Below are 16,583 nucleotides of genomic sequence, written 5' to 3'. Positions count from 1 at the left end.
AGCACAGATTGAGATCAATGAGTATGTCAAACATCTGACGTTCAGCACAGGCTCTGAGGTTACCCTGTGGCTCTTTGGTGGTAGAAACAACCTAAGTATTCATCCACTGCTGACTTAGAAAGCACCGAGATAATAAACTCAATTTGCAGTGAAACATAAAGGATGTGTCTCATGGCACAAAATTTTCTCTTAAATAATTTTGATGGGCTATACATACAAATATCACCTATTTCCCAAGCAACATATAAAATCTGTACATCTATAGATACCCTTCTGCAACTCCCCCACTTTCGGAAACACCCCAAATTGAAAAGGTGCTGGTTTGAGTGTATGAGAAAGAAAAATAAGTACGAGCTCTGCTGTCCCCTCTGCTCCTGCTAATGGAAATAACTAGCAATTTTGACAATCATATCTAATTTTAATAGTAAATTTGAGAAAACAGAACTGTTAAAAGAACCTTACAAAGGCAACATTAAATATTAATATAGTAAACTCTCATGACAGGGTATTTCACTGATAAATACTTAGAAGTCCACTGCAAGACTTTTCCTGTTAGGACCCATCTGAAAACAGCAAACCAAATTAATCCCTGGCAAAATTTCAAGACCTGTGGCAAGTATGACCATGACCCAGGAAAGATCAGATTGCTCAGTGTTCAGTTAGCCATTAGATAATTAGATATTTTTTTGCCTTCACAGATTCTTCCAGGCTTTTCTGGGAGCACATCAGCAAATCCTTCATTGCAGCTGCACTGGTAGAACCCAAGTGTGTTATGGCACGAAGCATCTGGGGAGCAGTCATCTTCTTCACTCTCGCACTCATCATAATCTGTTGGGTGTATTTAAGCAAAAGGCAAAGGTGAAGAGTGTATAAATGAAAATGTGATGGCTCTGAAACTGAAACCAAGTCCTGTCATGATATTATGAAGATCATGACAGAATGTACAGGGCAGACCATATACATGTTTCTGAAGTCATTGTGTGTGAAATTCTAGTGGGTACCTTACAACATGGCGGGATTACACTTGTGATACTCTGCTGTACTTGTCAGGCAGCTGCTGGGTTTAGAAAAGGTGGGATACTAGAAGCACAGCCTAAAAGACTAATTTCAGGGCACCGAAAAAACCCTCCAGGGGCTGTGCTACCAGTGATGCCCATCAGATACTCACTGAAATGCAGGTACCCTGTTGCAGAGCTCCTATCCTCCTAAATTGATCAACAGCCCAAGGGGATGCTTCTAAACCCAAGGGCTTCCTCAGCTGCCTTCCCCATTTCAAACTCTGGAGGAGATGGAAAGTAAATGATCAGCATGAGTGAAGGAAGAGGGTTGTGTGACTGGTCCAAGTTGCAGTCTAGTTGCTTTCTTAATTTTTATCTGGCTAAAATTTTCGCTTTTGAAAGGAAAAAAATGTATTTTACCTCCGTTTCTCTTAAAATTTTTATATGCACAACTTAATTGTAACTGTGCAAATAAAGACACACCACCATAGGTGGGACTCGGAGAGCCTGCTGTGTGAGGACCTGTCCCTGAAAAAAAACACTTGTTTCAGCAAAGGTTTGAGGGGTACAGGCCCTCTACAAAGCACTGCCACAAGATAGTCGTGATCTTCATAATTCACAGGACGTGTAACTTTCCAGATTCACAGCTGTGAGGGTAACAGGCAAAGAGAATGTACAGGGCAGACCATATACATGTTTCTGAAGTCATTGTGTGTGAAATTCTAGTGGGTACCTTACAACAACACCCTTTGGACAAATGTATATAGACACAGAATTTGGTATGCTTTTTTAGAGATGACACATCGACTCGTGAAACGGGATTCAACAGCAGTTAGTCAGGAGAACAAAGTTTCTGGTTACTGACATAAAGGAAAAGAAGCTGGACAATCAGCCATTATGCTGGTTTTGGTAAAGTGTGGACTTTCACCTGAAGTCCTGACCCACCCATGAGTGAGGAAAACACATACCCTCACTGCAGAAGAATTCACGTTTGTGTATTTGTTTCTTGGGGTTTTATCTCACACAAAATTACTAATGCAAAGCAGAGAGTAATGTGTTTCCTAATTATTTTAAACAGAGATAGTTACGTCTGTGTTTCTTATGTCTGTGTTACCTATTTCTTCTGGTAGCTTATAAACCCCTCACTCTGTCACCACTGATTCTAACGTCTCCATATCCTCTTCTGTATAAAATTAATGCTAGCTATAGACAAAAAAGAGCAGTTGGCTTTGTCCTTTTGGATCAGAAGTAACTAAATTCTCATTTCATCTTTTGACATTCTCTGGAAAAAAGCTTATTGGATGGATAAGCAGGAGAAATATAAGGAGAGAGAATGGCCTTTCATCCATTTTACAGATACTTTCACCTCAAAAATACAGATTAATAACAGGCTTTAGCATGTTTCTAGCTCTGAAGTACCATTTGGATACAAGCTGCCCCTTACCGTTTATGGAGAGACTGCTCTTGTCAACTGTGAAATAGGAGTTGTGTTCAAAGGCATCATGAAAAGTGGTGATGATGTAGTAGATATCCACATCTTCTGCAATCAGTAAATTGAAACTTACCACTGTGCTCCCATTAGTAATACCCGTTATCAACACTTTAATCAGACCAGCATCCATCTGCTGAAGAACTTCAGGGGGCAGAGATTTATGTACCTGCAAGAAAAGAAAATGCGGGTGGAGATGGACAGATAGAAGCAATTACATTTCAGGCTTTGTACAGAGCCTAGGAGAGAGCACTATGCATCACAGTTTGCTTCGTACTCTAGAGGGATGCAGACCTTTTGCTTTTTAATGTTTCCACTCCACAGCAGCTGAAGGGTACGGTATATATTTAACTATGAATATGAAATAAGCTAAGTGATTAAGATACCTTGTCTGTAATTTGGCACAGTTCCTTGTCTCTGGTAACAGAAAGGGAGAGAGGAGACTGCAGGGAAGCTCCCATGTTCTGCCTCTCAAAATACCTTCAGGGAGAGAGGGCAACCCAATACAAAGAGTTGCTGCTGATGCAAGGGGAGATACCTCCTGAGGCTCCACACTGTTTATGTGTCTCAGAGGGTTCCTTCAGCTCAGGTATGTTACAGCTTAGAGCAGACCAACCTCAAGCCTTTCTTCACAGGTGATTTCTCACCAGAGCCAAGTCTTCAACCTGATTTCAGAAATATTTCATTAAGGTCTTCCCTAAGGAGTATCACATCACTTCTGCAAATTCTGTCTGTTGTCAGGGCACACAGCCCTGACTCACTGTCCTCCCTGAGAGCCCAAGATCCAGGCTAGGAAATGGCTCTGCACTATCCTGAATAGCAACAGTCACCCTCAAAGTATTGCAGCACCAAATCACAGCTGAACTTAGGTCAATCTAGAGAAATCGATAAAATAAACATTCACAGTCAGTACACAGTAACCTTGGATGTCACTACTTAGCTAAGAAAGAAAATGCCACCCTTTTCAAATCACAGTCTTAGTCATGATAGCTCCCTTACCACAATGGAAAACAGAATAGTCCCTGCTTTCTGCGGGATGGGAAAACACAGCCCACCGTAAGACTTTGCATTAGTTGGGTTGCTCAGCCTCTCCACCACCCAGCTCAGATGGAGGCACCAACCCGCCTTGAAGAGATAAAAAGACTGGAGCCATGTGTTCAACCTCTTCCCTTTCCGCCCTCCAAGGCTGCGTACCTTTGGAGGGCAGCCACCCGTGGGAACAGCTGTTCCTTGTCCCACAGCAGAGCAGTCTATAGGGTAGGGCACCTGGACTTATGCAGGAGCCCTGGGGGGATGTACAACAGGATTTGCTTTTCCAGCACTATTCCTTTCATCTCCAGGCCCAGCACCAGCCACAGGAGGGGCAGACACAGGTCAGATGGCAACACCTCATAAGATCAACCCCAGACAAAACACAAGGCTAACATTAATTCAGCTTTAGAGGACATGGATTTTCAATAATGAGTTTCTTTTGCATGGCTCTGCAAATACCTTTGGCAACTAAAACCACACAGAGAGAATTTACATACATCTGTGGTACAAAAGGATATGGCATATATTATGTGGTAATGAATGCACCCTGCCAAGACATGCTGAGTCATTAAGGTTTAAAATCTGCCAGAAAACAAAATACTTTAAATAGTTTGTATTAGAAATATCAAACATTCACAACAGAAAAAAGCCAATTTTTCGTTTACCTGTAGAGTGTGGTTACCTGTGAGATTCTTAGCATCTGTATCTAGCACCAACTCAGCAATGCAGGGATATGTATGTAAGTTTTCATCTTTCATAGCTTTTGTTTGAACTTCTGGACATTAAATACACAGATCTGTGACATCTTCTTAGCCCATCCCTGAATTCACCTGTACTCCCTTCTCATCTGTCCTGAAGATTTTATTTTATTGGTGCTTCTTTTTACTTAAGGCTTGGGAGATTGGGTTTGTTGTTTGTTTGGTTTGTTTTTTTTTTTTTGTCCTTTTTGTTTGTTTGTTTGTTTGGTTGGTTGGTTTCTGTCCTTATTCACATTATTTCTCACAAAACAAGGTCTCAGAGCATGAAGTGTCAGCGGACAGTGACGGTATTTGCATTTAGCCACTAGGTGGCACTACAAACCCCTTTATCCGGCAGGCTACATGATTTCACAGGTACCACACCCTAGGTTATTAAAATAATGGTCGATGAAGCAGGACTAGAAAAAAAGGAAACTTCCTAGAAGGAAATATTCGATGTATAACACCCTTGAGTATAAGGTTTTCTTACTAACATTTTGGGATCCATCATTTATTCTCCAACTGCTGTAGCACACAAAAGAAACACGAGTAATGCCAGAGCAGGAGAAATCATTATGCCAGAAGTGCAACAAGAAAGGGAGAGAACATGGACAAAATTAACACCATCGCTAATGGAAGGGAATGTCCATTACCCCTGTCTTTTCCATGCGACTCCTTATAAAAGGGGAGTCTCCATCTTCTTTGTAGTCACCCTTTCAGTACTGGAACATGGTGATGAGGTCTCCCCTGAGCCTTCTTTTCTCAAGGGTCAGCAGACCCACTTCTCTCAGCCTTTCCTCATGCGACAGGTTTCCCAGACCTCTGATCATTGTGGCCCTTCTCTGGACCCTCTCCAGCCTGTCCACATCTTTTTTTTACAGCAGGGACTGAAACCGAACACAGAACTCCAGGTGTGACCTGACAAGTTCTGAGTAGAATGGAATAATGGCATCTTTATCTCTACTGATGATGCCCTTGTTGATTTGACCCAGCCTTCTGTTGGCTTTTTTTTTGCTGCAGCTGCACACCGTTCACTCACATTGAGCTTGCTGTTCACCAGGACCCCCAGGTCCTAGAGATGCTCCCCATCTGGGTAGATCCCAGCCTGTGCTGCAGTCTTATATTATGTTTTCCCAGGTGCAAGACCTTACATTTGTCTTTGTTGAACTTCATAAGGTTCTTGATAGCCCACTCTTCCGGCCTATCCAGGTCATCCAACAGGGTGGCTCTCTCTTCCAAAGTGTCCACTTCCCCATTCAGTTTGGTATAATCTGCAGACTTGGTCAGGGTACACCTGATCCCATCTTCCAGATCACTTACAAAGATACTAAACAGTGCTGAGCCCAATAATGACCCCTAGGGGAACCCACTAGTGACAGGTTGCCAGTTTGAAAAGGAACTATTCACCACCACCAAGCTCTGTGTGCAGCCTGTCAGCCATTTCCCCACCCACCATCTAGACAGTAACATGTCAGTTTCTTTAGGAGGAGGGTGTGGGAAACGGCATCAAAAGCCTTGAAGAAATCCAGGCAGACAATGTCCACTGCTTGTCCCACATCAACCGCTCAGGTTACTTTTGTTGCAGGTGGTGACCAGTTTTGTCAAGCACAATTTGCCCCTGGTGAATCCGTACTGGCTTCTCCCAGTCACCTACTTTATGTGACTTGTGATAGCCCCCAGGAGGATTCAGGCCATAACCTTCCATATCACTTATCAGTAAATCTGATGAGCCAATAATTTCCTGGATCCTCCTTTAGGCCTTTCTTGTAGACAGGGCAATGTTAGCTGTCTGCCCGGACGTCCTCTGATCTCCATGACTTCTCAAAGATTATGGAGAGCAGTCTCACAATGACATCAACCAGACACCCTTGAGTGGATATTGTCAGGGCCCATTGATTTGTAGGGGTCAAGCTCCTGTAACAGTTCACATACCAAGTCTTCCTTCACCGATGGTGGGTCTGCATTTGCATCAACCTGGGTCTTTGTTCCCAAGACCTGGGTCCCAACACTGCTGGTAAAGACAGAGGTACAGAAAGTGTTGAGAACCTCCACCTTTTCAGCATTGATGGCAACTAATTCACCTTTCCTGCTCAATAGCGAGCCAGTATTTTCCTTTTGCTTCTGCTTTCTTGTAGTTTTTGACATCTCTGGCCAATTTTATTTTGATCTGAGCTTCTGCTTTTCTAACTGCATCTCTGCACACCCTGGTAATGCCCTTGTAGTTCTTGATGGGTTTCCATCCACTTTTCCATCTCTGGCATGCTGCTTCTTGGCTTTGGAGCAGACTCAGAAGCTCAGAGTTAAGCCAAGAGGATCTCCTGCTTTGCTCACTTCCCTTACCTTTGCAGGGAATGGACTGTTCCTGTGCTTCCAAGGAGAGCACTCTTGAAAATCTCCCAGCACTTGCTAGCTCCTTTAGCCCCCAGAGGAGCTTTGAACAGAATCCCTCTGAACTGAGCTCTGAGCAAGCTTCTAAACTCTAAAACCTTTGTCTTAGTACTAACGCTCAGCATGTTCAGCCAGATTGCAAACTCCAGACTCCAGACCATTGTGATCACTGCAGCCAAAGGTATCATTAGCTGAGATATTACGAAGCAGTTAAGACACCCATATTCAAAACAACTTTTCCACTCAGGTATTTAATGCACCTCAGTGAGTGCCTTTTCAATTCAAACCTTTTGTTCTCCTCAGTTGTTTTCCTGAGGACAAGCCCTAGCTGCCATGATATTCTCCTTGGCCGTCGCAAATGACAGGCTGAGTAAAACCCAGGACGAAGAAAATACTCTTTCACCCTTTGTGTTGTTTTCCAGATGCATTGCAAGGAGGACACGAAAACAAGCCTGGATAATGACAGTGCAAGTTGTCACACCAAGTTTTTATCTCATTTTCATCTACACATTATTCAAAGGATGGTATTTCCATTTGCTGTGCTGCCAATTTAACCACATGGCACCTAAGTACTGGGGCAGCTCTATGCTAAAGAACATTATACACATCAGGTTTTATAAATGCTCTGAATTCTAGATGGTGACTCCACAGAGATAAAAAAAAAGTATCTCTGGCAAAGTCTGCTTAAGTGGAACCTGATAGTACTTTTAAAGCCCATGAAACTTTCCTCTCTTACTGTAAGGGATCAATTTCTGCTTCTTATAACTTAAAAAAAAAAATCCAGATCTTTCTGTTTTCCTAAACTTCTTTTTCTTTTTTTTTTTTTTTCCATCTAGAAACACATTTGTAATAAAACACTCACAACATGTTTTGCCATATACAGTGGCCATGCAGCTATAACCTATATACAGTGGCTCAGAGGTGGACGGAATCAACATTAACACATCTCACCAGCTGATCCACAAAAGCAGTATGCTGGAAAAAGGAGTTAGTGCCTTATTATCAAAAGGGATCATTTTCTGCCTGAAGAGAACTGGGTAAAACTGACACAAAACTTACTTTAGTTCCTCTGCAATCATTTTACAGATTTCCCTAATATATTTGTATTGGTGATTTTCTGGATGAAGTTATCTTAGTGAATGAAGAAAATAAATATATTCATTTGAATCAATTTTAATGCTATGCTATTCTAAAATAGCCTCAGGCAGGGAGTGATGCTGAATGAGAGTGAGGTCAGTGGAGAATTACTCCCTTTTCACTTTGCTAATCATGTCACTCTCGTTTTGTGACTGTTTTTGTGATGTGACAGCTTGAGGCCAAAACGACTCTGTGCTCCACTAACACATCCAGAAAGGTGCAAACCAGTAATGAGCAATGGGAAACTTATTTGCTATCCAAGAAAACATCATGCACTACTAAAGAGATTGCACTTTTCCCTCGTTGCAATTGTCTCTAACCCCAAGCTGGTCTGACCTCTGCCTGAATGCACGCTGCTGTCAGTGCGCCCACTGCAGACAGCTGTATTTCAGTGACAGGTTTTAACTCCTCGCACAGTGAGAGTCTGTGGAGGCCTCTGTGGGGTTTGAGAATTCATATGATTGTCAGTGATGGAGTTGTCAGCACAGTTATCAAAGACCTCCAAAAACACAGGCAGGGGAGATAAGGAAGGCAATAAAGAAGCCCAGCATAAACTGCAGTTCTCCAAGCACAGGTGTGTTTGAGTAAACACCAGCAGGAACAAATTTCTGATAAATTCCCTAAGAAATTAAGAGAGTGATACTGTCAAAGGCAATGCTTGGGAATTACAAGAGCATTATAGGCACAGCTGATATCACAAAGTGCTTTGATAGCCTGCTATCTAATTAGAAGCAAGGGCAGAGGTGACTTTTCAAGAAACCACTCCCTTTCCAACTACAGGGCTACAAAATCAAGGATGATTACAAGAAATGCCAGCTCTAAGGTAGGATGGCAAAACAATCATACAGTTCATTAATATAGTGCTGTGCAGGGCAAGGATATCAGAGCACTTTACAAGTATTCATTAACTTTTCACCACACCCCTGGAGGAAATCAATAAGCCAGTATAACCAGGTTTGAGAAGCAGAGGAAATGGAGGCACAAGAGAATCCCCAAATCCTGATCTCACTCTTAAACACAGCTGCATGCTCATTCTGCAGTCTCAGACAGGGGAACTCAGACCTTACGGATGTGGTATATAGGCTTCATGGGAAAAATATGGTACACGTGGTTTCACTGAGATGGGTAATAGGACACATCCTCCTTAGCTACTTACTTCATCAACAAAGAGGTGTGCAAAGGTTTGATACTCCTCACTGCTTGTATTGCTAAAGCCCAGAGAGTATTTCACATTTGTTATCCGTACTGTGCCACTAAGCTTCTGGACAGCTGCAAAGTAAGAAAAAGACAATTAAATTACATGTTTTACGGGCTGTAGTCCATGAACAAGTGTGTGACGGTCACTGGCATGTCCGGCAACATGCCATATGCATCAGTTCACAGTAGCAGAAGGCCAGCCTTCTGAAATGTAGCCAAAACACCGAATGCCTAAACACAGTCATTCAGCACCTTAATCTGCTCTGTCTGACCCCCAGATGACTCTCAAGAAGGGCACTGGCATCCTGGAAGTCTTATATCTGCCAGCTTTATCTTAGATCCTCTGGAGCATCTGAAACGTTGCTGTACGGATATGTTCAAGCGCCTGAATTGTTCTCCTAGACTCAGCTAGCCTTCCCAGCTGCCTCTCATGCAACAGGGCAACACCAGTCCCTCCTGAGGGCAAATCATTGCAGCACCAGTGTCTTCCCTCCAACCTCAGAGGAAGGCTAGACTGCCGCCTGGGATTAGACGCCTACATTTTATACAGCTGTTGTAAGATAAGATGAACCCCAACAGGGTTTTGCCTGCTTAAAGCAAGCTGCCGAAGCAGGCTTCCTTTATCCCAGTATGCTTCTGATCCCAAAGGAGCTCTCGTCACCACCACCGGTCAGATCAAAGGATTTGGGCTTGATTTTTGCTATGGCTTGTCCTGTCATGTGAACATGGGAAAAAGGAGATAAACCACATTCATTTAGGAGATAAACCACGTTCATTTAGGAGATAAACCATGTTCATTTAACTGATGCCGAGAGGGGAAAATGTTCTGAACAATTTTCAAACAACAAAAAAAACCACCCCAACAGTACTTAAAAGGCTTGACGGACCATGAAGAGCTGGCTGAGGTTAACCCTCCAGGTCAGAAATGTCGCCACAAGGAGGAGCTATATATTAAACTTCAAAAAAACGTATTTTTTCACTCTGAATTTCCTGCACCAGGCTATTGAGATATCACTATGGTGGCTCTTCTTCTTGCTCCCCAGGCATAATCCCTCCACAAGCTTCTTTCCCAGCATTTGGCTCAAGACTGGATTTATTTATTTCGGGGAAAGAAAAAAAGTTTTTATAAACTGAACCTGTTTGTGTAGAATTCTTCAATTTATTTTCCAGCCACAAAAAACCCACAATAACAATTTTTTCACTTTTCCCTACATTGACAGAGGGCAGTGGGGACAAAGCAAAGCAAAGGAGTAAAGGGAGCTTTTAAATTCAGATCAATATATTGTTTGGTCCAAAATTGTTTGCTTCCTCCATTTGGCCACCAAGGTTCCAAATGAGTTATTTTCCCAGCTCTGTTCCCAGGTTTCACCCATGCCAGGCAGAGCAAAGGATACAGCATGAAGAAGAGAGAAGGCAGAAGCTGAACAGGGGCATCAGCAGAGCTGCCCAGAGCTGAGCAGGACTGCAGAAGTACACATGCTGCCACTGGTGACCAAGACTGGTGGCACAAAATAGGCTGGTGAAGCAGCAGAGCTGGACTTACATGGCTGAAATAGAGGTTTTCCAGGGAGAAGGAAATGAGGGAGAAGCAAAAGTGGGGCTGGATGAGTGGAGATCCCAGGAGGAGGAGAGAGGGGAAGGGAAGAGGAAGGAGCAGAGGGGAGTGCATTTTTGGATTGGAGAGATGGGGAGGGCATAAGAAGCGGAATAAAGACAAGCAGACACAAAACTGAAATAGGTATCACTTGCTGACACACTAAAGAAAAAAGACATTTAGTCATGGGCAGGGACAGCACCACGCCCATCCCAAATAACCGTAGTTTGAAGACCAAATCTGACTCTAACCTTGAAATATGATTCAGCTCCAATCAGCAGAAAAATCCCCTGATTAGCTGCAGCACATCTGCCCAAACCCAAACAGATTAAGCCCTCCGGCCAACCTAGTTACTCTCAATTACAGCTCTCAAAAGGTTTCCATGCAGCTCCTGCCCTACAGAGGATTTGCAGGGCTCTGCCTAATCCATCCTCCACTGGATGAGGAATGGGAAGACAGGTCATTTGCCTTCCTGGGTCTCAAATGCTATAGTCAGCCGCGCCTGCAGCACACTGGTGCCAGAGTATGCAGGAGAAACCAAGATGTGTGGCAAAAGGACAAGCAGCATATATTTCAATGAGCCACATTCAGTGCACTGTATTATTTGCTTCATATGCTTTGAGAATAAAAACCAAACAAATAAATATTACTTTCAGAGTAAAAATTTATGAAACTGGCTACTAGATTACCAGAAAGAGGAATTATTTTGACATGCTGATTTAGGAAAAAAGTGCTGATCATGCAAAAAAATAATTCTTGCATAGAAAAACTAGTTTCAGACACCTTTATCCCAGACCACTGATTCCAACTGTGCATCTTTCCTGACTCCAGGTGAGGCTTTGCTTCTCGTGCAGCCAAATCATTATGCGTGTAAGCCCCTGCCAAACTCATACTCACTGCGGTTCATGGCTAGGACTGGTGCCAGGCTGGGAGCTGGAGAGGTGCCTGGCAAAGCTGGTGACCCCAGGGCTTCAGGATGTTTTTCTGACCAAGAGCTGTTCTCTCTTCCCATCTCTGCATATGCTTTTATAGTAGTGTTGGCAGTGGGAACACTGGCATCCCCTATGGCCAGCAGAGCTGCACTGGGGCCATCTTCAGAGTTGGCTTGAGGCTCATCAAAAGCTGTGTGACTTCTGGTGGTAGCTGTTCGATTTGGAAACACCAGCAATGACGAACTGAATTGCCCTTGCCCGACTGTGCCCATGGGTGCATTTGTGAGAGCAGTCACCTGCTGCAATGCACCAGGGGAAGTCTCTGCCATAGAGCTTTGCTGTGATGGACTTATGGCCAATTCCTTGCTGGCTGTGGCCCCCGTGGCCGTGGAGCCGTTGTCCCTGCTGAAGTGCATCTGTGATGCCAGGCCTTTTTTCCAAGGGGTTGGAGGAGCACTGGTGGGAGAATGACCATGGGGTGCTTGCTCATCACCCGGGGACAGTGCAGCAGGGAGGTGTACTGCAGTGCTAGTCTCAGAGCCTGTAGCAGCCACCATCCCTGTGGTGGCAGGAGAAGCAGGGTCTGCAGAGCTTACTTCTTCAGGAGCAAACTCTGTGCTGTTTGCTATTTCAGGAGCCATTGTTTCAGTGAGAGGGTCCACAATCTCACCTGAAACACAACAAACACATTGAAATGGGACCTCAAACAAGATGAGGGCACAACAGGGTCTGGCCTGAAAATAAGGCTGAGAGCACTCAGCCATGCATAATAGAGTTACAGAAATGGATATTTCTTGGATATTTCATTAACACATTATGGTATATGTGTCTGTTACGGTGTTGAACCTGGTTTGTGCCTACACAAAGAAGTAGATTTGATTCCTGGGTCTTTTCTTGTGATTGGCAGGCCATGGATTGTTACAGTGGGAAGAAATTAGCCACAGACGTAGCAGAAGAGGAAAAGGTATGCCTTATGTTCCTCAGCAGTCAATTAGTAAGCTAATCAAAGGAGGATCTCAGAAAGATTTCACCTGAAGATGCATATAAGGTTCAGAGACAGACCATATATAGGCCTTCAGCCAGAGACTGCAAAGGTGCATCTATATACACATTGTGAACTATATAAATAGTTGTAATAAAAGCAGAGGTAAAACAATTCCAACCATTCATGCCAAAAGGAAACTACATGCCGGTCTTTTGCTCACCCTCACAGTTTCTTCCAGGTCGGGATGGGTTGGTATCCATGGTTGTCTTGCATCTGCACGTGTATGAGCCCATCAGGTTGATACACTCAGCAAACACAGAGCAGTCATTCTCCACACGAGAAGTACATTCATCCCAGTCTGTAAGGCCAAAACCAGAACACTGGTCAGATATAGCCTCCCTTCTGGCTGCATTAAGCTAGAGATAATCCTGAAGTAGTCCTTTCTTCAGTTTTTGAATTTGTGAATGTGTTTTTCCCTTCTCATCACTTATGTGACAGCCAGGCTCTGAGTGATGCACAATACTGTCTGTGTTGTTATTCTTTTACCTAGAAATCAACCTTTGTCTTTATACTCTGAAAAATATTTTCTCCAAGTAAAAACTTTGAAAATATTTTTGAAAGTAAACACTTATTTGAAGTGAAAAAAAATATTGTAAGTTTGTACTATAGCTATAGCAAAAGCATAGATTGTACCAAGTTCTGCATACAGTACCTCCAGATACATCAGGCAATGAACAGAACTGCTACCAGCAGATAGAATATTAAGTAATCCAAATAATCTTCTGCCTCAAATAAAAGGCAAATACAAGTAACTCCCACGAGAAGCACTCTTCAGTTCATAACAGAGGAAGTGCTAAGGGCAAAACTCTTTTTATAAAAGCTTTCTTGTCACAGATAATACTGTAAAACTGTGACCTCCTTCTGGTAGTCTTAGGAAAGAGATCCTAGTTCATCAATGCATGAATATGCTCTAAGGGTGTCCCTTATGTCTAACTTCAGTTACTCTGCATCAGTTAGACATGCTTCTTTTCATATAGAAATACTTTATTGCTCAGTCTCTTTACTCTTTAGGGATTTAGATGTGCAGCCTTATATCACCATTTGCACCCAGCAAACATGCAAAGGCCGGGCAAATACTTTGGAAATGGATTATCTCAGTGAATCCCATGTGAGCCTTCCCTGTGTGCACTCCCTTGTGCATACATCTTGAGAGCCTCGGGGCTGTAAGTGAGGGAAAGCAGAAAACTAGACTGAAAACTGTGTCTTTGGACAAATGATTCTGATCATAGGCAAGAAAATTGTTTTGAACAATGCGTTATTGCAAGTGCTTGTTCTGCAAACGTGGAGATTAATGAACGATTATTTCTCTGAAACAAAGAAAAGTCCCAGTTTAGAAACAGAAAGCAGAGAGTAGGTGTGTGCATGACCATACAAACGTTCATCTTTCTGCTTTGCTGACAGCCTTTCCCTTTTACTTCCTTCAGCTAGTATTTCCATTCTTTCTCATTTCTTCTTCATTAGATAATTGTTGCATCCAAGATTGTTTCCATTAGACAATTTCTTGTGCCTGTGGCCAGCATCTGCTGATTATGTTACAGCCTAAGCCACTTGGAGGGAATACAGAAGTACCCAGGATTGACTAAAGCATCAGCAATGAAAGTGCTGTCATTAATGCCTTACTATGCTATGAAGTAATTGTGACCCTTCAAACACCATCAGTGAGATGCTCCTGTGCTGATTGCCAGATAATTTATGTTCACTGGCTCCACTGTCTCAGAGGGTTTCCTTTCTCATCACTTAGCATTGTAATAGCTAATGGCTTCACATGGCTTAGCATGGCTTTTTAAGCAAATTTCTTAACCTCTGATGGCCACATTCAGTCATGCATCAGGCCAAAACGGTTATGTTCTCAGTGCGTACTGTCACTTGCTCTGAATACCCACTGTATCTTTAAGAGGTAAATACAATAGCTAAAAGTCTGTGAAATTCTTTGACTAATGATATTGCAGATGGTAAAGATTTGCATGAGTTCATGGAGATCCCAAGGAGGAGAAACCCACAGAAATCACCCTGGATTCAGGAAGTCGTGGAGCAGAAAACAGTTGGTGGCTAAGAGAGTATTAGTGAGAAGCATTATCTATACTTACTGTATTGTTCTTATTTCCGTTTCTCCAGGAATTGGCTCCTGGGTGCTACTGAGGACATCACACTGTGCTAGGTGGATCTTGGGCCTGACTCAGCACACATCCCTTTTTCTTTTCCTACTATGCCTCACGCAATAGACAGACATTTTAGTATCTCTATTCATCATGGCAGTAAACTTAATACTTTATGAGTCTTCAAAGAAAGATGAGATTGCTCCAATCCCTTCAATTATGCTATCCCTTCTGACTTCTCACTTTTGATGTTTCAAAGTTGAATTCCCTGCTCTGCCACTGTCACTAAATCAAACACATAGCCTTTTGGTGGCCAGGCTCCACCAAGGATCCAGGTGGCATTGCTCCACTGCTGCAAGAGGATCTGTGTGAGCTTACTGTCAAAGGGCATGTCCCAGGGCAATCAGGAATCAGGAAGTAAACCATCCCATTATACAAATCTTTTCTTCATATACCTCACTCCTTCACTTTATTTTCTACCAAAAAAAGTCTGTTTGGTTAGAGCCAAGACATAGCCCCCTTTTTTCTCCCCCATAAGGAGGAGTTGGCTGAGCTCCTGGCTGAGTGGTGCTACTGGAACCCATCTGGTTTTCTGCGATGAAAGGAACAGTCCAGAACTATAGCCTTTTCCCTCACCACTCTTTCGGGCCCAGGATCAATAATATTTTGGCACACATTAGGATCTTGCAGTTCAGTATCCACAACCACTGTGTTATTTGTAGGCTTCAGGTGCAATTTGTCTTTTCTGTTTTTTTTTCTGTCCTGCTCTCCTTTACCTCCATATGCGCTACAACCCCAAAGGGAGTTTTCCCTGAGCACAGTAAATAAGCTTTTAAGGGTTCAATATACTGGGACAGAAGAATAACCCATTCTGTTGGCTTTGGCAACTTTCTGAACTCTGGCTGGCTCTGACAGCTGGAAACCTGAAGCCAGAACTTAGCTCTTTGAAGATAAAAATGGTGATTACCAAAGATCAAACAAAGGCCTCATTTAACATAAATTCCATGCATGTTTCTTAAGTCCTATTCATTGAGAGGACATCTGGGAATTTCTCTGGCTGGATTTCTATAATGAAGATGTTAGATTTCTTAAACCCTGGCCCAAATACAGCCCCACAGCTTTGAAGCACAAAACTCTCTAGAGGCCATGTGTATGTAAAGGCCACAAATATTCCACAGTAATCATATCTGCAGTTCAGTGAGAGAAAGATGGCGAATTTCCAACTGCTCACAAAGAGGAAAGGGAGGAAAATTAATATGGAAACCAAGAGTGCCACTCCTCCTTAAACACAGTGGAGGGCAGCAGTGCCTGCAGGTACCTGGAGACAGCCAAGGGAGACCCCTTCTGAGCTTACGAATAAAAGCCTACAGAGGAGTTCTCACATCCTCCAACAAACCATGTACTTTGTCTCTCTACAAAATACTTTTGATGAAGAACGCTGGTGAGACTGTGCCCCATCAAAATACAGACCCTGTTTTCCTGTTAAAAAAATAAGTAATTACCTTCTACTGTAGTGTTCTGCTGATCCACCAAAAGCACTGAGCCATTGCGCAGGTAAGAAAACACCAGGGCAAATGTGGAGGCATCAACTGGAAACTCGGGATCCTGCACAGTGATTCTGAGCCTCGCAATGATGCTTCCAGCTTGCAGGGATTCCACCTGCACTTTCAGCTTCCCAGATTTGTATAAAGCAGAAATATTGGGTGGAAATGAATTTTCAAGCTGAGCAAAGGGAGAGACACATCAGTAATTAGGAACCCAACAGGTATAGCTCCTTTTAAAACTGAGCTATGTGGTACCATTGTAAAGATCTATATATGCATAACATAGAAAATGTTTTAAAAAGAAAAATTTCAAAGAGTTTCAGAAATCTTACTTCTCAGAGATTACTGAGGCACAGAGAAGTGTGGCTCTCCTTGGTGCACATAGGTACCCTTG

General features: G+C 43.0%; 1 protein-coding gene across 1 annotated transcript in view; it reads right to left on the bottom strand.

The window, feature by feature from the left end:
- Positions 1 to 16,583, bottom strand: part of UMODL1 (uromodulin like 1) — a 50,346-nt gene that overhangs the window by 12,492 nt on the left and 21,271 nt on the right. The window contains exons 10-15 of the mRNA XM_057404988.1: positions 16,148 to 16,367; positions 12,710 to 12,847; positions 11,470 to 12,174; positions 8,938 to 9,050; positions 2,443 to 2,656; positions 665 to 828 (exon numbers count right to left, since the gene is read on the bottom strand). Coding sequence (XP_057260971.1) covers positions 665 to 828; positions 2,443 to 2,656; positions 8,938 to 9,050; positions 11,470 to 12,174; positions 12,710 to 12,847; positions 16,148 to 16,367 — 1,554 coding nt within the window. The remainder of the gene's footprint in view (positions 1 to 664; positions 829 to 2,442; positions 2,657 to 8,937; positions 9,051 to 11,469; positions 12,175 to 12,709; positions 12,848 to 16,147; positions 16,368 to 16,583) is intronic.

Source organism: Pezoporus wallicus, unplaced genomic scaffold, assembly GCF_028554395.1.
Source record: "Pezoporus wallicus isolate ANWC-B61680 ecotype Strahan unplaced genomic scaffold, APGP_CSIRO_Pwel_v1 contig_1739, whole genome shotgun sequence".
Lineage (NCBI taxonomy): Eukaryota > Metazoa > Chordata > Aves > Psittaciformes > Psittacidae > Pezoporus > Pezoporus wallicus.
Note: the sequence above shows the minus strand (reverse complement) of the source record. Positions and strands in the feature narration are given on the sequence as shown.